At 44.4% G+C, this 21285-nt stretch overlaps 1 protein-coding gene across 1 annotated transcript in view; it reads left to right on the forward strand.

The window, feature by feature from the left end:
- Positions 1-546: 546 nt before the first annotated feature.
- The window catches only part of myo1d (myosin 1D), a 155232-nt gene continuing 134493 nt past the window's right edge, over positions 547-21285 (forward strand). Inside the window, exon 1 of the mRNA XM_080748114.1 lies at positions 547-1072. Coding sequence (XP_080604240.1) covers positions 978-1072 — 95 coding nt within the window. The 5' untranslated portion in view covers positions 547-977. The remainder of the gene's footprint in view (positions 1073-21285) is intronic.

Consider the following 21285-nt stretch of genomic DNA (forward strand, 5'->3'; position numbering starts at 1 on the left):
AGCAAAAAGAGAGCAGCTTTACTGTGGTAGTCTAGGCTAGATTTGAGAAGAATACAATACAGGAGACAATGATATCTACCTGGCTGTGATGATAGTCAGCATGATGTTAAACAATTCAATATAATTTACAACCATATTGTATTGGTTAAAAACAAACTAAGCAATTCAATGCTCCCGGATCCACATGGTTCCCTTAACTCTACATAGTAGTAGTAATTAAAAAGCAATGGGGCAAAGCCATAGGGCAAAGCAAATGTCGAGAAACAATTCTTTATTTGTCCTTATATGGGCATAGATGGCAGAAAAGTGAAAGCCACACGTGATGCTTTCACGGGTCTACTCATCTACAACTTAGCAATGACCCCGTCATCACTGTAGAATGTATAAAGAAACAGTTCGCGGCCCGGTCTGGGGAAATTGTTCTAATAGTTTTCATGTTACACACAAATTCTAACCAACACCTCAACGGGGCGGGAGGCGGGGCATTCAATGCTATTGGCCAGTAGTGTGTCGGGACGGGACAAGGGACATCCAAGGAAAGAGAGAGAGAGCTGCAGAATGGATGGACTGCTTCTCAGTCTAACGGGAGGACATAATAATTCGGCGAAAAGCAACAAGTTTGCATGGATTTATGAACCCAATGGAATTAATTTGTCAGTTCTGTCAGAAAAACGGGGCAATAGTTGCTAACAACTAAAATTCGACAAAAGTTAGCACTATTATCTCCCTCTTTTTTTCTGGAAATTTACGTTGCGACATCTTTATATATAACATGAGCGAAAATATAATTTAACCACGACTGTAAATAATAAAACATGGACCATACCGCTCACAACTGAGGTGCTCTTGTGCAGCAGCTCGCCATTGTTTACCTTTGCTGCCGTTGGGCTTGGGGGGGGGGACACTTCTTTCTTTGAAGTTTGACTCGCCGAATATTTTCAACGGAGCCGAATAATAACGAGAAGATAAAGTCAGCTATGGCTGAACACGAGAGTCTGGAGTTTGGAAAGGCTGACTTTGTCCTTCTGGACAACGTTTCCCTGGAAGAATTCATGGCCAACCTCAAACTTAGGTAAGTAAACGTGCAGCGACCACCGGTCGTTCACCTCTGATGTTCCAGCGGTCTGTCCCGTTTGTTTGTCTGTCTGTCTGTCTGTCTGTCTGTCTGTCACAGCTCGCGTTGACAGCGTCATTGTCACTGTACGGTTCTCAAACTTTTTCATGTCAAGGACCCCCAAATAACAAATTGACACATATTAGCCCGCCGCGGACCCCCCATTTGTACCCGGTATATGCCAGGGACCCTCATATAGGCTATACCAGAAATGTTTAGGAGGACTCTAGCAGTGATACCCCCAACCATTTTAATTTCAAGGTCCCCCAGTTTTACATGCGTTAGGGTTTAATGGCATTTCTATCTCTGAAACTCTCTCTGAAAAATGTTAATTTAACTCTGAGAGTCTACAAATGGAACCAGGGTCCATTTGGTTCCATTTGTACACTCTCTTGAGTTACAGACCCATAAGGGTGCATTTGGTTCCTAACTGTCATTTAGCTGGGGACCCCCTGGAACTCCCTCACTCTCAAGGACCCCACTTTGAGAACCAAATGTCTAGTCAACCACAATACAGCCTCACCCATGGTCCATGTTATAATATTATGATGTCCACAATTTCACATTCTGACAGCAACAGGTGTATACAGAGTAGACTGGAATTGGAGGCATAATAACGGACTGGGGACCTAATTATTATATAATTATATAAGTGCTGACTGCTGTTATCATCCATATGATTTGATCATTTGAGTTGAATTAACAGAACATGTCGGACATAAATTACATTTCGTAACCGATGAGCTATATAGCTAACTGGACCATACTCTCAGATGAAAGTTGTACCCATGTGCAGTTGTAGTCATATATTCCTTAAAGGGTATGTAAAGTAGAAACAATAGCGGCTCTGATCTGGTCTTGAACTGAGCCACATTAACTAAAGAGACATTCCATCTTATGCTGTCCTTTCCGTTGACGGTTGGACCGGTAATATTCTTTGAGCCATGCTGTGTTTGAATGGGACTCCACCCAAAGAATCACAGTGCTCCCATTGACACAGCATCATTTTGAACCAGCCAGTTCCCATACAGGCTAGTTTGCATCAGCTGTGGTTTCAGCAGTTTGGTGATGGCAAGCAGGCTGTCAGTGGAACGTCAGTGAGGGTGGACATTTTCCAAAGGTTCTTATGAATCTTGCCACCCCACCTCATTCCATTACACCGGTGGGGAAACTTAAAACACACACCCCAGAACAGTAGTGTGACTACACAGAGATGGTAGACTAGACTGCATCAGCAGATGACACAGTGACACAGTGGCCTTCTCAGCACCAAAGTGTGATATTTCCTCTGGAAAAGAGGGTTTAGAAAGACCTACCTTTCATGAACCCATGAAAGGAATAATTGATCTCTTGTTTGTATCTATAAAATCACATGGAAACCCTTCAAGACCTTGTTTTGTTGGTGTTATTATTTTCAGGCAGGTATATGGCAGCACAAAGCTATGTTACCATCAGTTGCCATTTACTTTACCACCATTTCCTTATTGTATGATAGCCTTGGTGCTGAAATATTGCACAGGATTGCCCAATCCCTCTAAATTGGACTTTAGACCCCCTGAGTAACCAATATTTACTTTAATTGCCGTGGCTTGTAAATCCCTGGATCATCTCAAGGATGCATTGCAGATGTCTCTGGTTTCCTGTGAATCTGTAGCATAGTTTTGACCTAAATGGGTGTAGTCAGTGACAATGACTTAAACCACTGATTTGACCCCAGAACAAACTAAATATAGGTTTACGACGGTTTTGTTGCCAACACAGGTGACCTGCTTTGCTGCAGATAAAGAGGCTTTTCAGCCTTTTGTAAAACAAGTGTAATTGACCCTTGTGTGTGTGGTTAGACACACTTGTTGCAAGAGCCATCTTACAGCTAATTTATACTTGTCTCACTATCAAAATGTTTTAAATTATGCTTCACTGAATTGGTGGAGGGTATCTACAATATATAGAGAGGTCTCCAAGCTATATTATTTATTTCAGTATCAGTAAACCGTCATAAACTGTACTACTCATCATCCTGTTAGTCATTTCACATGGATAAACTCCTGCGTGAGCCTGTGTAAGCCTCTGAGGTCCAATCTGTGTGTGGACTGTGGAGGTGTAAAATGTGTCTATATGGTAATGATCTTTGTGTTTGTATGAATCACAACTGTAAGGCAACATTTTAATTTACTTCCAATGCTGAAGACTATGGTGGCAAATGTTGGGCACCTATCTGGTACGCCGCCTTACCCATTATGCCTAAACCTTTTAGGCATGTTTTACTATTTTGGAGATGAATTCGTCCAAAGCAGAAAGCCTGCAACACTCCAGATTAAATAAGACTTTAAGGTGCACAGCTCGATAATGACATGAAAGTGACGAAATAGCCATCACACAATCAATGTCCTTTTTACATGGTTTATTTGCCTCTCACAGACAGACAACGTACCTGTTTCAACCAACAGCTTAGTCTGAGTCCGCTAAGAGAGTGGGTGGGTCTATGGGCTAGCCTTTACTATTTTGAAAAACATTTTAAATTAGTTCAAATAGCTGATCTACATTGATTTGCATTTGAACTTTTTTATAATAATAATAATTTTAATAATAAAAAAAAGGTTTAGGCATAAGGGATAAGGCAGTGCACAAGATTTTTTTTGTTATCAATTATTTTTATTTTCCAAAACATGAAATTAGAGACTGGCAGTGCACAAGATAGGCTAACATCGAACACTATTAATTTGTATTTACTTGGCACTTACCCTTGATAGATAACTGTACAGTGTTTAGCCCCGAATCCCCCCTTGTGCTTGCTGGAACTGAGGAATTCTCTCTCCTAGCTGAACTCCTGTTTAGGTGCCCTTGAGCAAGATGCCAGTGGTAAAAAGCAGGACTCTGTGTAGTTGACAGTAATGTGTGGGTTTCTTGGTAAAGTGAAAGTCTTAGACTTTACCAAGCAAAGCAAGACTTAGACACGTTTTTTAATGAGGGGAACCTCAGTGCTGATAAATGATACACTGTGTATTGTTTTTTACAACCATCGCTGTTAACTTTGGTGTGTCCAGCATGGCAGTCATTGGCAGCCAAGGCGGAGGACCAGAATGTAAGCAGCAGGGCAGCATGCCTCCCTTTTCCAATTTCTCCCCCATTTTCTGTCTGTTTGTTTTCCCTCCAGTAGGACCGCGCTGCCCGGAGATGGCGTGTGCAGATTGTTATTTGCAGAGGGTGTGACCAACCAGGAGCACTTCCTTTTTGCTTCTTTCCCCTCTGCCTGTGTGTGTGTGTGTGTGTGTGTGTGTGTGTGTGTGTGTGTGTGTGTGTGTGTGTGTGTGTGTGTGTGTGTGTGTGTGTGTGTGTGTGTGTGTGAAATTAGTTACAACTAGCCCTTACCCGTTCAAAGATATGAGCTCCAAAATGATGTGCAGTGTGTGGGTTATGGGATGTGCACTGTGCACACAGTATATGAGGGATGGAAAGTAACTTTAACTGGTGCTTGCATGATGTAGGAGCATCAATGTAAGAAACCCGTTTCGTTTAATGGCTACAGAGATACTGTCCCCCCCCCCCCCCCCCCCCCCCCCCCAGCCCGCCCGCCCACCCGCCTGCACACACACCCGCCTGCCTGCACACACACACACACACACACACACACACACACACACACAGAGCTGGTTAAACATTTTGCCTCAAGCTAGATGCAGAATAGATGTGCCTCATGTTAGATGCAGAATAGATAGTAGATACACCATAAAAATGCTAATATACAGCATACGATTTGTGAAAGTGACAAACGGGCTTCACAGTTATGTCAGGTGTGTTCATATGCTAATGGTGATGCGATTTCAGATCAATTGCTCCAGCCACTGAGGAGAAACGCTGTTTCAGACAGACAGACAGACAGACAGACAGACAGACAGACAGACAGACAGACAGACAGACAGACAGACACTCACTCACTCAGACAGACATTAGCAAAATTATAGTATAGATGTTGAGTACTCTTGAGCACTTGGGGTCATGAGGGGTCTGCTTAAAGGAACTAGGTGAAGTTCCATGGAGCTGTCTCTGGGGTGTTTTACACTGTCTGTGAGAAACCAGCCTCTGAGTTAATTGCTTGCCAAGTTACCATGATAAGTGGCTAATAATGGCCTAGTCCCCCTGTGATTGCATGTGAAGAATGATTTGTGGAAGATTGTCCCCTTGCGCCTTGATTTGGCCAGACTTTGCTTGACATTTACTTTGTTTAACGTGGGGTTGAATGGTTTGGCCTCTCAGAGAGAAAGTCCATAAATAGAGCATAGCAGATGCCCAGTGTTTTGTGTCGATTTGGTTGGGAAACCAAACCATTTAGGTTGCGTTCCTGTAGAGGTCTTGGGAATTCTGCCTGAATTTACTAGTTGGCAGAAGAGCCTTATTATCTCCACTAGCCGCTAGGCCACCAGGTCAGAAGGTGGAGATTATGTGTTTGCGCCTGTCTGTTTGTCTGTACACAGCTGACCGACGGGCATCACATTTTTGCTTGCACACTCAGGCAAAAGAAGAGACTCCACACCAAACCAAATCTTTCAAATCGGCATCACAACCCACGACTTACACAGCCCAATCCAGCCTGCCAGAGATATGTGCTCCGAAGAGCTCACATTTCTTCTATTTGGCAGTCCAAATGGGCTATGGTTTCTTAAGCCCATAGAAAATGTATGCTTCGATTTTACCTCACACGCGGTTGGCAAGAACAAAGGTGAGACTGCTTGAAGTCAAGAAGTTAAGCCACCAAAATAACAATGGTGAGTAAGTTGTTAGATGTAGTAAGCAGCAAAATGAACTCTCCACGGGTCTGACTACTCTATCCAGCTACTGTATCACTTGTTGCCCGCCAGCATGGTACAATGTTATCACTGCTGAGCTTTTCTTTATGAGGCACTGTTGTTTTGTCTGTCCCTGGGAGAGCAGGGAAACTTTCCTGGCAAACTGCTGTGTTTTTCCAAAACAATTAGCAGCATTTTCGGAATTCTTCTTCATCCAAATGGGCGTGTGATACTTCAGATTAAATAGCTGACATGCACTTTACCATGGAGGCCATTAGGCTGATTCTGTGTTCTCTCACTATGAAGCTTAATTATTTTTTTACACAGACGAAAGACTTGTTGTGTTTGGATGAATCGAGTCGAGACAGCTTTCAGCTGGCAGAATATGGCCATAATATGACCCAATATACTCTTACTTGTTTTACTGTATACTGACCAGAGTCCCATGGGTGGGGTTTGCCTCACAAGACAATACAAATTCAGACAAAGGAAAGTTAGCCAGCAAGTTTAGATGACTTGAACATGAATTTAGCTTTTCTGTGATTTGTTTACATTAAAACAATGGCAAAAAACACACTCAAGAAATAGAGGCTAGTAGTTCCCATTATGTCTCCACCTGGCTCTGCAGTTCTTTTTTGAGCAAGAATGCTAAATAAAATAATTCAATGTATTTAATCCATATAAAGCTATAAGAACATTATGATATAGTGATCATAACCAGATTTCCCCTTTCCTCTGTGAACGTATGAGCTGCTCCCATGGATATATTAAGTGCTTTGACCTTTAAACTTGTGTGGCGTTTGAGGGGATTGTGAACCGGAAGCCTCCAATAATATGGAGGGGGGTGAGGGCAAGGAAGCAGGGAAGCTGGCCTCTTCTTCCCATTGGCATTTCCTTGACTTTGGTCCTCATATTTCATTGTTTCCTGTAGCTCTTTCCCTATGGCTGGGAATCATATGACAGACAGACTGGGTGTTTCTTTAAGATTTCAATCTGTTTCCGAAGTGTATTGGATTCTTTTATCACAAAAGAACAACGGCTGATCACTTTCACTCCCTGCCGTTTAACTTTGAACGTCCGAGAGTAATTGGAACAGTGGCTGTCCCGTCTCAGGTGTGTAAATGCTCATTTATAGATGTAACGGCAGATAGAGGGGCGACGCAACCCGACTCCCCCCTTCTCTGTCTCACCCGGTATCATAGTACCCCGGTGGCTCAGGTGGAGCGGTCAAGGGTTAGTCTACATGTGTATAATACTTCCGTTTTGTGCGAGACACTAGCCAATAGCGCAAGGACCTGCCTTTTTTCCCATTCAGCGCACAGGTGAAAGTATCAAAACAAATTTTATGTACCAGACAGAGAGAGTTTGCTCATATGGCTTAGGCCTGCTCCTTATCCACGCTCCATTGGAGTTTACACTCTGGCACGGAAGATCTTTTTGCCAGATCTCACATACTTTCATGCCTTTCATGTCAGTCCTCCTGTGATAGAAATGAAAAGTGCGTGTGTGGAGATAAACTGACAGACAGGTCTGAATCCATTGGCCAACATGAAAACGGGGGATAACACGCCACAGATCTCTCTTCGAATATTTGATCCCAACCTGCCTATTAAAGTGTTGTTTCTCTCTCTCTCTTTCCTCTCGGTGGTGGTCAGTGACTGGAAGAGAAATATTTATAGATGAAGTCAGATAGAGAGTGCTCTCCTGTTTCCTTTACTTTCCTCACTGGCCTCTTTGACTCGTCTCCTTCCTTGCCAACACCAGTGTGGCGGGAGCACACGTCAGTCATAATGACGTGTGGTATCTGATAGACCCCTAAGAGTCTGATAAGCCAAATTGAATATGGCCTCTGGTTTTGGCAGTACAACATAGGGCCTAAATTTATACCACTTCTTTTTAAGGAAACTGTCTCCCTCCTTTGTACCCTGAAATGTTGCTTCAGTGCCGCCTGGCACAAGCCAACGGCGTTGCCAAGAGAATTCTTCCTAGCGACGGAGGGGGGAACAGCAGATTTACAGACAGCTTATTGAGAGAAAAAGAAAACACAAAGTCGCGGGCCGCCTCTGCTGTTCTCCAGCAATGAAAAGTCCAGTCTCGCCACAAGAATTTCCATACAACCCCCCTGTAATCTGAAACATATTACCGTCCTTACATAAACAGGGGCTGTGCTCGTGGAGCTTTATTCCCCCCCAAAATAAGTTCAGCAGCCCTCTCTCTCAGACGTCTCATTTGTGGATTGCCTGCGTTGGCAGGCGGGGTTGGCTGTAGGACGCACAGCACAAGTTTGCAGTGTCGTTAATGCCAGTCTCTCTCTCTCTCTCTCTCTCTCTCTCTCTCTCTCTCTCTCTCTCTCTCTCTCTCTCTCGCTCTCTCTCTGTCTTGGCCTGTCCTCCTTTGGTCTTTTTCTCGTTTCTGTCTTTTTTCTCTACCATGCACTGTGTGTTGTGTTTGTATGTGTGTGCGTGCATTTTGGTGTGCATGTATATGATGCACTATTCAACATGCAGGATATACTGTACATATACTTAGACAGCACCAACATTAGCATCTCTCTCTGTCTCTCTCTTTCTCCACCCCCCATCTCTTTGGAGTAAAGTTTGGATACATACCCTAGATTAGAATCACCACAAAGGCATGAGAATTCAGCCTTGTGAGTCCAGTCTTGCAGTAATACCACGGCATGCACTGACAAATACACACCCTGGACCAATGGCGTCAGTTCAGAAAAAGCTAAGGTATGATGACTGGTGTCAGTCATCATACCTTAGCTTTTGGCAACTGGTGGCAACATGACTGGTGTCTTGCACGCACGCCTTCGCCCGCGTGCAAGACACCAGTCATGTTGCCATACCTTAGCAACAGGCATGATACATTTTTTAAGAAGTACATTTTATTTCATTTTTATTTTTTCAGCTAAACTTGGCATGTTAGTAAACGTGCCACAATTAACAATAATGCATTGCACCAGTGCAGCTGACCTGCGGAACCTGGGAATATACCATTTTGTCAAGATGGGGAGAATACAAGTGTGGAGAATATAATTATAATACCTTGTTGAAGTGACCATTTTGTTAAATTTTGCATTTATAGTTATTTTACTGTAATTTAACAACATAATAACCAGCACAGATAGACAAAGAGAAATTCATGGATTTATGTTTACAAGTAACTTTATTTTCCCCCCTGGACCCAGGGTATGGCAGCTGCATACCCCTGCCATACCCAATTGACGCCCCTGCCCTGGACTACTGGGCGGTATAATGCCACTCAGGGGTTGACACTAAGGTCTCAGAGGCACTTGCCCATCGGGCAAGTACAGGTCATGTTCTACTTGCCCGAAGGTAATGCCCACTTGTCCGAAAAGTAAATTGTCCATTATAAAATGATTGGTACGATTTTAATTACCGCTCAATTTAACACTTATTTCTTTACTTTATGGGGCTGTGCGATAAAATCAATGTCATACCTCAATACCTCCAAATCCAAATATCAAATACTTTAGCTATGATTGAATATGTCTATGGTTTCACACTTGTTATTTTATATTTTTAAATGTAGCAACAGTAAAAACAGCACATTATAGGTAAACAGTGCTCTTATTTTACATTCCACAGACCAGAAGACACAGCACACTGGCCACGTTCAGGTGTTTAGACAGATATCTCGTGTTGTGTTTATAGACATTTGTGTCCCCTCTCAAATGAGCACTTGCCCTGTCGGGCAACCTGAAAGCCAACTTCACCTGCCCTGACGTTTTATTTACCTGCCGGGGGCAGGTGGGCAAGCCTTAGTGTCAATGCCTGCCACTAGTTTGCCCTGGTTAGGCTTCCTGTTTAAAGGTGTCTGGCTCTTTAATGAGCCACGCATCCTCAGTCCAACAACTGTCACATCACCTGCAGTGTGAAGATGCGAGCCCCCAGTAGCCCGCTCTCTCACCCGCTGATGACACGAAGCATTTACTGTATACGACGACACTCTTATTCTGCTATCTCAGAGTGAGGCTCACGTACTGAATGAATGAATGTTTTATCATTACGGCTAAAGGGGCTCGCTCTTACGGGAACCCCTAATGTTGTGTTAGTGAGTCAGAGAGGGGTCGTGTTGCCTTGGTCTGTGAGTGTGAGTGTGAGCGTGTGCGTGTGCGTGTGCGCGTGTGTGCGTGTGTGTGTGTGTGTGTGAGGCCGTGATGTCATTCTCCTGTTTCTCCTGTGTTCTATTGTTCTCTCGTGCACCTGTTGGAGCGCTGCCCTGAGGCTCGGTGGGGGTGGAGCGCTTTACTCACTTTCACAGCCAGCCCACAGGCTCACATCACTTCACAGTCTCTGCATGATGAGTCACTCACCCACTGTTCGCTGCACTGAACACTGTTCTTTCATCTTGTCATGATTTATTTGTCTAAGTTAAATAGTACAATGAGTAGGATGAGTAGAATAAAACAATCTATAGAAGCCAAACATAATTCACATTTATGAACCATTAGATGTGTGTGGTGGTGTCTGTATCTGCAGAGACCCTTCCCAGTCTGCATCTAACACCTTGGACACCTTGGCTTAAACCATTATAAAACCACTCTTTTTGTTTTGCTTGCATGTTTCTCTCTCTTTCACTTTAATGTTTTTCTTCTTTTCTATTATTATTATTATTCCCTTTATTCTGCTACATTGCCTGAAGGAAGCCAAACAAAAAATACATTTATTCTTATACATGTGTACCAGATGTAATAATAAAGAACAACTTTGAAACTTGAACCTCTATTGTTTGATTTGACTTAACTTCGGGACATTCTGGGTGTCAACCTTTGGGCAGTAAGTGTGCGCTATTGGTGATGCTGAGCCCTGGAGGACGGCTGGGCCACAAATCCTGCTCATTATAGGCCTACCTTTAAAGGCATCATTCACTCTGTATCTTTTATCGTGACCTGCCCCTGTCACAATATTTACACACTAGCATAATTGTAATTATTTGAGAGAATCACAATTATTTTGCATTGTCGTCATAATCGTTTCCTTGTTGAACATTTTTCATGTTTTCAAACATAAGAAATATACTGTATAGCCGAAATGGCAGATTTACATTAAGCTCACAACGTGTCGCATCATGACACATTGTGAGCTTGTAGATTTCCACTATTTCTTTTTAATTTTACGTTATTAAATATGTAATTTCTTTTTATAGTTAAGTTATTTGTCATATCTTCCCTGTGGAATTTTTGTTTACGAAATATAAAGGCCAAACAGAAATCCATCCATCCATCTTCAACCGCTTATCTGGAATCGGGTCACAACTTCCTCCACTCCCTCAGGGAGTATACCGAGGCGTTCCCAAGCCAGTTTGGAGATATAATCCTTCCATCTGGTCTCCTCCCAGTGGGACGTACATAGAGGACCTTCCTAGGAAGGCGCTCGGGGGGCATCCGTATTAGATGCCCGAACCACCTAAGCTGACTCCTTTCCAAGTGTAGGAGCAGCGTTTCTACTCCAAGTCTCTCTCGGGTGACTGAACTTCTCACCCTATCTCTAAGGGAGATACCTGCCACCCGTCTGAGGAAACTCATTTCGGCCGCTTGCACCCGCAACCTCTTCCAATTTTCAATGCCAAAAACATAAATAAAATGTAATCGTTAATCACAATTATTTGTTGCCAACTAAAATGTCATGATTGTGACAGCCATAATGGGGAATGATCCAGCTACTGTTGTAGATCCATCCCCTGTCCCCTACCGTGTTATTCCTCTACTCTCTTGTGTCCATCTGTCTGTTTTTGTGATTTGTCCTGCCCTCTTTTTAGCCCTGATAGAAATCAGAGTTCTTTCCTGAAATAGTGTGTTGAGTAATGTCTGGTTCCCTTGGATGGCCTTCTCTTCATCTCTCACTCTTTTTTTTCTTTCTCCCACATTTCCACCCTGTCTGCTAGCGGATCCAGAGTGCAGCGACTTTACATCAGCCACCGATGGCTAACGTAACGTGTTAAGCCCGTATCAGAGTGTACGGTGGAGAGCTATCCACCGGTGGAGAGCTTTCCACCTCAAGTCAGAAAATAAGTGTAGGACATCATAGTCACTCACGGTGGAGTCCTGTACACCGTGACTGTCACTGACTGACTGGTCTAGATCGACCAATCAGTGAACGGGGTGTAGAGCCTTCTGTCTGATAGTAAAAACAGAGAGATGTGTTGGGACTTGCGGTGTAAAGCTCTCCACCGCGAGGAATGACGTAACGTTGTAGTTTCATGACTCAAAAAGACTCGAAAAGACTACACCGCGGTGTAAAGCCTTCCACCGCCCAGGCTGCTATGATGTCGGCTTTAAAGTGCAAACGGGCTCTGCACCAGGAAGGCAGCTAACAGGTCCCTAATCTGAACCCCTCCCTCACCAGAAAGCCTCTATTATTGAAATGTGGACATTTAATCTGAGTGGAGTGCTCTGTTCTTTTCTGTCTGGGTCTGTGGTACAGTCATAGTTCAGATCTCGGGTGTGGTGCTGCTGTGTGTGTACTGTGTGTGTGTGTGCGTGCGTGCGCGTGTGCGTTCGTGTGCAAGGGGCGGGTGGCTTTGGAGTGTATGTGTGTGTCTGTGGTGGCTGTGATCTCAGTCAGACAATAAAAAAAGAATGGGCCCTGGACTGGTTCTCGGGGAGCATCCAGCGACCCAGTCTTATGTGCTTGGCTGTTTACACCTGGCTCCCATTTCCCTCAGTATCCAGAGCTGCCAAACTGCCTCAGGGGGGCTATTTAGCATGTCTGAGTGGAACACATGGCTAAGCTAATGCTAGACTGTGAGTGATGTGAAGGCAGCTTCCATTGCAGCCATAGCATCTGTGTGTGCTGCATGTAATGTAAGCCTGTTGCACTGTTACACACCTGTGCCCCACCTCCTACAAAGTAAAATCCTGTTAATGTGTCCCTTTAAGTGTACAAATGTAACCAAATGGACGCAAAGGGGCTTAAGTGGTTTATCAAAGCGGTGCCTTTGGTGGCCACTTGTTGTAGTTAAAGTTCTCAGTGTGAATGGGCCTTTCAACACCGAGCAGCAGCCACTGGAAGGCTGCTCAACAGTGCCACTTGCAGGTAGGTCACCTTACCTAGCTGTATTGCAGGCTATGCTGCAAACATAGCCGGGACATATAATACCCACACACTCGGTAAAACATTGGAGTGCAGAGGCACCGCTCAAAAATACATGTTAAAAAAATCTTTTTGATTATTCGATTAATTTCAAAAGTAATCAATAGAATAATTGACAAGGAAATCAATAGCACCCCTACTAGGTTCCACAAATAACACCGAGGATGTCACTGTGTTGTAGAGGAAGTGTGTGTTAATGTCAGGATAGATGCAGGGTCAGAGTACAATGGTTTCCACTGCTGATGCGTGACATGATGACAGTGGTCATTGCGACCATAGGTCGCATTTACTACCAAAACCTCCACCGGCTGTCCGTGGGTGAGTGAGTGAGTCAGTCACACTTTTGCCCTGCTCATATCTCCACAACCGTTGCCCCCATCCATGCCAAATTTTGCACACACACTCCTTGACTGCCAAACTACAACCTCCAAGGACCCCCGGAGTCCCAGGGACCCCCAGGTCCCTGGGGGACCCCCAGATGTAAAAAATGACCAAATGTGCTCACACGTCACACGTCACACTTTTTCCCTGCTTATATCTCCGCACCCGTTGACCCGATCCATGCCAGATTTTACACACACACTCCTTGCCTGCCAAACTACAACCTCCAAGGACCCCCGGAGCCCCAGGGACCCCCAGGTCACTGGGGGACCCCCAGATGTAAAAAATGACCAAATGTGCAAAAATGACCAAATGACCACCCCAACGGGGCTGCTCACGGGGAATTCCCGGGGACCACCGACTCCTGGTGCTCCAGAACGGATGCAAAAGTGGTGGCGCCCCCAGTGGAGGACCCCCTGCCACTGCAGCGCACATAAAATGCCGTAACTCGGGCTAGGAGCGTCCGGGAGAGCCGGGGCCGGTACCTATTCGTCCGCCAAGGCAACGCGGAGACCCCACCCCTCATTTCTCACATGGCCCTATTCTAGCGCCACCTTCAGGCCGATTTTTAAAACACATTTTTGGACACTGCTCCTACAGTTTTTGCCCTAAAATCACGAATATCACTATTCACTACACAGCATGTCTACACTCATGTCATCAACATGGATCAGGAAGATTTTGGAAAAACAATTTTTTGCCCTATTTGTGGAGATAAGCCACCTACGGTCGCTTATCTCCCGATTAGGGAGTCTTACTGGTGTTTAGCTGGTTGATTGCAATATCCTTTGTTGTGGGAGCATATTTGTTCGGGGGGCACAAAACAAATCCATGTTCTGGATGGTCACCATCCTGATCAGAACTATGTTTTTGAGATGTATTTTTTGCAAGACACATTTTTGGACACTGCTCCTACAGATTTTGCCCTAAAATCACGCAAACCGGTACACACTATCTCTACAGTCATGTCATCAACATGGATCTGTCCCATTTCCCATATTCCCTCCTTATTGGCTACCATTGCCTTCCAAAGTTTGTGTATGCGACCTGACGGTCGCTTATCTCCCGATTTAGGGAGTCTTACTGGTTATGTGCTATAACTTTAACCTTGTTTTATTTCTGGAGTAAATCCAGTGATTATACAATACATCGATGCAGCCTGTCACTGGTAATGATTTTAAATTTTAGATTAGCTTTTCCCATTTTCAGCCTCATTAGTGAGAGTACACAGCTCTAAGGTTGGCGTTGTGTGTCAGGGGGCTGTTAGCAGGGCTTTCAGACTCATATGATTTTCAGACTCATATGATTGTTTTTTTTATTCACACACTTATGGGTGTGTCTGGGTCATGTCTGTGCAGTCCTCGTGTCTTCCTTCCTTTTCATTAGGAATGGATGTTTTCTACCTCTCTCTCTCTCTCTCTCTCTCTCTCTCTCTCTCTCTCTCTCTCTCAGGATGTTGTGATAAGTACCGTTCATCAGCATGCAGACATGCTGTCATTAGATGGGAAAACCCAAGTCTTGGCTGGGCTGACGTGTTCAACCCAGAGCTGCAGATTATGAGATTACAACATACAAGGTCTTGATGAAAACCTGTGTTATCGGGACAAACATGTCTTAGTCATGAGTTGTCATGGAGTTTTTTTGCAAACATCACACAAGTAAGTTAAGCGTTTCAGTTCAGTTTTCTTTTTTTTAAATAGGTCATTAATTAAACTGAAAAGTGAATACTCATCCCACAATATTTCAAGAAATACCGCTCATTCCATCTCAAAGAAAACCTTGCTATTTGCTCTTTAAATTGACTAATATTCCATAATGGATTTTCCACAGTGGATGCCAACAGTTGTCTTGTTAAGAGCATGTTTCAGCTTTTTTGGGAATATCTTATTTTGGAGCGCAACTCTTCAAAAGCACAATTTACGTTTCGGATGATCAAGGTGTCAACATGGCGCTGTGTTTGCCAAACTCTTGTATAACTCATCATGACTCCACTCCAGCCCCCGTGGCAGCCAGCTGTTGCTCCAGTAGCTCCTGAAGGAGGGGAACCGCCTTCGTTGCCGGTTACGGTGGAAGATTGATTTGTCCACAGGCCAAATGTGGGTGGGTGGGAGCGTTAAGTGTTGAAGGCGCACGTCTGCTCACAGTCACAGACAGGCTGGGAGCTGCTGTTTAGCACTAAGCAGCCTTTACAAAGCAGCAGAAAATCCCCCTAATGCAGAGCCCAGATGCTGGATGGAGGTCTGTGTCTCACAGGGGTAAAACAAAATCGAACCTCTGTTCGAAGTGGAGCTGTGTGTGTGTGTGTGTGTGTGTGTGTGTGTGTGTGTGTGTGTGTGTGTGTGTGTGTGTGTGTGTGTGTGTGTGTGTGTGTGTGTGTGTGTGTGTGTGTGTGTGTGTGTGCAACAGCGCCCCTCCCTTAACATGTGTGGCCAGAAAAGGTTACTGCAGGCTACATACCCGGAGACAGACAGACAAACAGACAAACAGACAGACAGACCCACACACACGTATAGGGAGCTCCACACAGCTCCAAAAAAAAAGATACAAACAGGGTGGATTTGGAGGGTGGAGGAGGAGTGTTTTAATACCTTCAGTATAGTTGTGCTGCTAACAAGGGACCAATTAAAGGGTTTTAATGTTTTTTTTCATTAGACATGGTCAGAGGGTGAGTTTAATTTTTAGTTTAGAGGCAGTAACATTTGTATTATGTACAGAGTAGATTGCCACCAGAGAGTAAAATCCTGTGTGGGAATTTAACTCTGAAAGAGTAAAAATTGACTTTAAGTGCAAGTGCAAGTTAAAGTCACACTCAGAATCTTTCTATGCAGAGTAGAGCTTTTAATAATGGTACTTAGTACGTCCGACAGCTGCTGAATTAAACAAAGGTGTCATGTGGTACACAGTGATAAACACATAATCCTTACAGTACATGTAACCTGAAGAAACTCTTGCACTTGAGGTTTAAATGGCAAAGCTGCTTGTTTGTTCAAGTGCCAGGTTTTCTTTGTCAGCTTTCTGTAAATCATGTTAAAACACATGATATTTTTCCAAATGTCTCTTAGTTTGGCTAGCCAAATATAAGTCTGTTTAGGCTATCATCACATTGACAGCTTTTATGACTCGACTTGACTGAAAGGTTTTGCCGGGACTTTATGTCAAGGAATCATCTGGCAACCGGACGGTAAAGTCTGTTTATTGATATCGGCCTCAAATATTTAGAGAAAGAATCAAACAAACATCAACGATTGATTGCAGACTTCTGTGAAAGCTGCTTCTGTATGAGAATTACGACACCATATGCTATAAGGAGACAGGATGCCTCAGATATATGTATTACTGTCAGTCTCAATAGGCCAGCGATGTGAATAAAAGTGGAGAGGTCACAGATTATCTGTCTACCATTTTATCATTCTTCGGATGATCCCTTCTTGTTCAGACAGTTGACAACCCATCCAGGTTGCATGTGTTGACATTAGCCACATGCAGCACAGGCAGTAATTCATTCCCTCAACATCGTTGAAAACAATCTTTCACCCAGTAGATTTAAATACAGTAGTAGTACTATGACATGTTGGTCATACCCACACAGGTGTATTCGTTAGATTTTAAAATCTAGTACATTATGACGGTCACATGCAGGTGTCTTCATCCATGGAACTTATATGGGTCCCATCCAGAAGATTGATACATCTTTTTCGACCTGCTCGCATTTTAGTCCTAATTAAAAATGTTGTGACTAATTTGCAGTAGACCAAACTGAACTTGACTGTTACAGTACAGTGGCTAAGGAGGTAGGTAGATCGATAGTTGGTTCGATTCCCGGCTCCTGTGAGCAAATGTCTTTCAAGTGTCCTTGAGCAAGACACTGATGAACTAACTGCACTTAATGAGCACGCCTTGCATTGTTATCTCGTCCATCTCTGTATGGGTGAATGCAAATTCCAGGCTAGTAGGTGCATGCAATGACCCCTTGTGTGTCCCTGGAGCTTAAGCCAGAATTAGGTCTATACAAGTTCAAAACGCGCGTTGTGAACTCATAGATCAGTTGTTTTCGGTGCGCAACACGTCACGCATCACGTCACGCATCACGTCACGCAACAGAGTTAAGTACAGCCTTTTTACGGGAATGCCTGCACAGACATACCTATATATATAGACTATGACTCACATTTGGGTTGTTGTTAGAGTGATTTTGGGACATGCTATGATTTGAGTGTTTATTAGTGACACATTGGTGTGTCTACTGTCTAGTCAGAGGGTGGGACGCTGAAAGGGCTTGTATGTCAGTCAGGTTTTGTAAAAGGAGAGTGGGGGGCTTCTTATATTCTCAAGATTCATTTTAGTGACACTCTTTTTTTTTTCTTATGGTGAGAGAAAGTCATAAATCGTCAGCTCCCCTCCCTAGTTAACCACGACAGAATAACCATAAAAAGACCCACCCAAACAAGATTGGAGACAGCGGTCGTGCTCGGCTTCGCTCTGTAATTCACTTCTGAGGGGAGTGTGCATGCGTGTGTGCGTGTGTGCGCGTGTGTGTGTGTGTGTGTGTGTGTATGTGTGTGTGTGTGTGTGTGTGTGTATGTGTGTGTGTGTGTGTACCCTAGTACAGTGTGTGTGGTATTTGGGGTCCCTCAGTATTTTGAAGGGGGCGGGGTCACTCGGTAGACATAGGGACAATGAATGTGTGGTTTATGTCACAACTCAAAGGCACTCCTACTAGAGCTGCGATACCCGACCGAAATCCGACGGGACCCGACAAGCCCGACGGGCTCGGGCTCGGGTCGGACGCATTTTCACAATTAATTGTCGGACGTCGATTCGGGTCGGACATAATTTTGATTCATAGAAAATAAAGTGTAAAACGATACAACTATCGTCTCTGTGTGTGCTATTTCCTTGTCTTTCTGGTGCACTGCTCGTGGCTACGCTCAGTGCGTTGTCTTGACAACCATGCACAGTTTGCACACATGTTCATGGGGAAAAGGAAGTGGGAGACGGAGTGTCATATGTGACAGAGAACAAACAAACAAACAAACAAACAGATACACGAGAAGAAAAAGCGAATGAGTGAGAGATAATGTTGCCGCCAGCCGAGATAAAAGTTAACTTGTCTACGGTAAAGTTTAAAGCAATTGAAAACGAAAGAGGGAAATCAGCGCCGCGGTATGGACGCATTTCAACGTAGTTGTCAACGCAGACATAATTAACTCTTTTAGTGCTAAAACCGAACAATTTCGGTTCTTTTTTTCAATCCAATCCAATATTTTTTTTGCTATTTTACTTACCCTGAGCTGCTAGTAGCGACGTGGGTGGTCCTGGCTCGTCCATCGCTTTCCAACGAGCCATGCTACATGTTGCGACGATTTATTCCATTGAAAATGGTTTAGAATAAAGTTTAGAGCCCCCCCAAAAAAACTCTATTTTTGCGCAACGTATCCGAGGTGCCGAAACCGAACAATTCAGGTTTCTTTAATAAAATTAATTAAATAATCGGAGGCCTTGACGAAGCCTGACTAAATTTTTTCATCCAGGCCGCCTACAGCGATCTCTTTCCACGGGCCCGTAATCGGGTAACGCCGCCGCACCGCGCCGCCGTATCCAATACATTGTCACATCTTTAGAGCTCATTTTCTCTGAACTGTGTTCCTAGGGCAGCGGAAAAGTTTTTTTTGCGGATGAATAGCTTCAGATCGGTCTTCTAAAAAAAAATCAAACCTCGGTTCGAAGTGGAGCGGTGAATCTGTGTGTGTGTGTGTGTGTGTGTGTGTGTGCGTGTGTGTGTGCGTGTGTGTTTGTGCCTGCACAACAGCGCCCCTCCTTTAACTTGTGTGGCCACTCAAGGTATTGCCAGGCTACAGACATACCCAGCCAGCCAGCCAGCCAGCCAGCCAGCCAGCCACATAGCCAGCCAGCCACAGACATACCTGTCTATTGGGAGCGCTTTCACCGCTCCAAAAAAACAGCCGATAGCTAACTGTTAGCTCACTCCCTCCGGTTCACTCTCATAACACTCATTGCAGTGAAAAGCCAAGCCAGTTCTGCCTGGATACCCGTATGTGATAGTGAAGGCTTATGGGAGAATGTCTGGCACTCTAGCGGCACCTTGCGGCCCCTGGCAGTTATCCAGTTAAAAAATCACACCCGTGTGAACTGAGCGGTGGTTGTGTGTGTGTGTGTGTGTGTGTGTGTGTGCGTGCGTGTGTGTGTGCGTGCGTGTGTGTGTGTGAGAGAGAGAGAGAGAGAGAGAATATTGCAGTTGATGCTCAGACTAGACTCAAGAGCACCCTCTCTGGTCACTGAGTGGTAGTTCAGGCTACATACACACATACATACATACATACATACACGGATACATACACGGATACACACACAGCCATGCTATGGAGCGGTCTACCACCGCTCAAAAGTCCGATGTTGAATGTAGCCTTAGCCTAAAACCCATAAACCATAATGGTTGGATTAATAATAGTTTTTGATTAAGAAAGACGGCCAACTGGCCGTGGACTGGCCGTTTGTGGACGCTGGATATTAAAAGCAGATGTCAGATTCGTCTATGCTGGTAAGACTGAATACATTTTGATATTGATTGAACATGTGGAAAAGGTTTGTGTGTGAATACTTTATTAACAGTTTGTAAAAGAGGATTTTAAGTGTGTGACTGCAGCGAGTCACTGACTGCAGTCAGACAAGAGTCACCAGACGTGCAGTGCACGTTATAGCCTATTATTTAATAATCTAACGTAGCCTACTTGTGTAATTATTTAAAACACTTTCACAAGCCACAATGTGGCTTAATATTATTAAGGGTAACAAACAGGCACGCTGCATGCACTCACTGCACATTATAACACGTTTGCTAGTGAGTGTAAATCAGTGGCTTCCTCAAAGAAAAAGAAACGAGGCGAAAAAGCGTTGAAAACATAAGGTTCGGGCCTCGGCTCGGGTCGGACGCTTTTTCATGATTAATGCTCGGACGTCGACTCGGGTCGGACAGAAAACTGTCGGACACAGGTTCGGGTCGGACAGAAAAAATGGGCCCGATCCCAGCTCTAACTCCTACCCTTCTATGCTGGTGTAATGACACAATATGGACAATATTGAAGTGAACTGACACCCTGTGAAGGAACTGTGTGTGTGTGTGTGTGTGTGTGTGTGTGTGTGTGTGTGTCTGTGTGTGTGAGAGTGTGTGTGCGCGTGCATGTGTGCTTGAATCACGGTAGTAAAATGTAGGACCAAAGAATGACCCCACTCTCTCTCTCTCTCTCTCTCTCTCTATCCTCTCTCTCTCTCCATATCCAGCAGTGAAGGGAAGTGTGTCTGGTTGCCTTGATCTTTTCCCCAACAGGACCCCTCCCTAGAGCAGAGCTGCTGCTGGGAAACTAGAGAGAGAAAGACAGAAGATGGGATGGGAGTGAAAGAGAGGACATTTTAGAATGCCAATCTTTTCAAAATCTTTTCTGTTATAATGTTTGTCACCCAGTGCCAATTGCCTATGTAATCCTGGGCTGGGGAGACAACGGACTGACCTCATGTTTCCTTCTATGCATGAGAAGTCCAAGTTGCTTCTTTTCACCTGACAGTGGGGATTTCCCCGGTTTGGACGTAGCACGTGGAAGGAACAAGTTATTCCAACCAGTTCCTTTCCCCTCCATTAGGCGCCCCGGCTGGCCAGGGGGAGGCATTATAGAGACCAGGATTGGACCACTGAGTGTTAACTTCACAACAGGGGTCTTCTTGTCACAACTGTTCCATGGCCAATTTCCACTACACTATTCTCTTTCTAGCTGGTTCAGCAAAAGCGTAACAAGCCTGGATGTTGTCATAATCTACCAGCACACTCACACTGCTAAACTTTAAAGCAGGGGTCTTCAACAGGGGGTCTGGG

Source organism: Nannobrachium achirus, assembly GCF_963921795.1.
Source record: "Nannobrachium achirus genome assembly, chromosome: 18".
NCBI lineage: Eukaryota > Metazoa > Chordata > Actinopteri > Myctophiformes > Myctophidae > Nannobrachium > Nannobrachium achirus.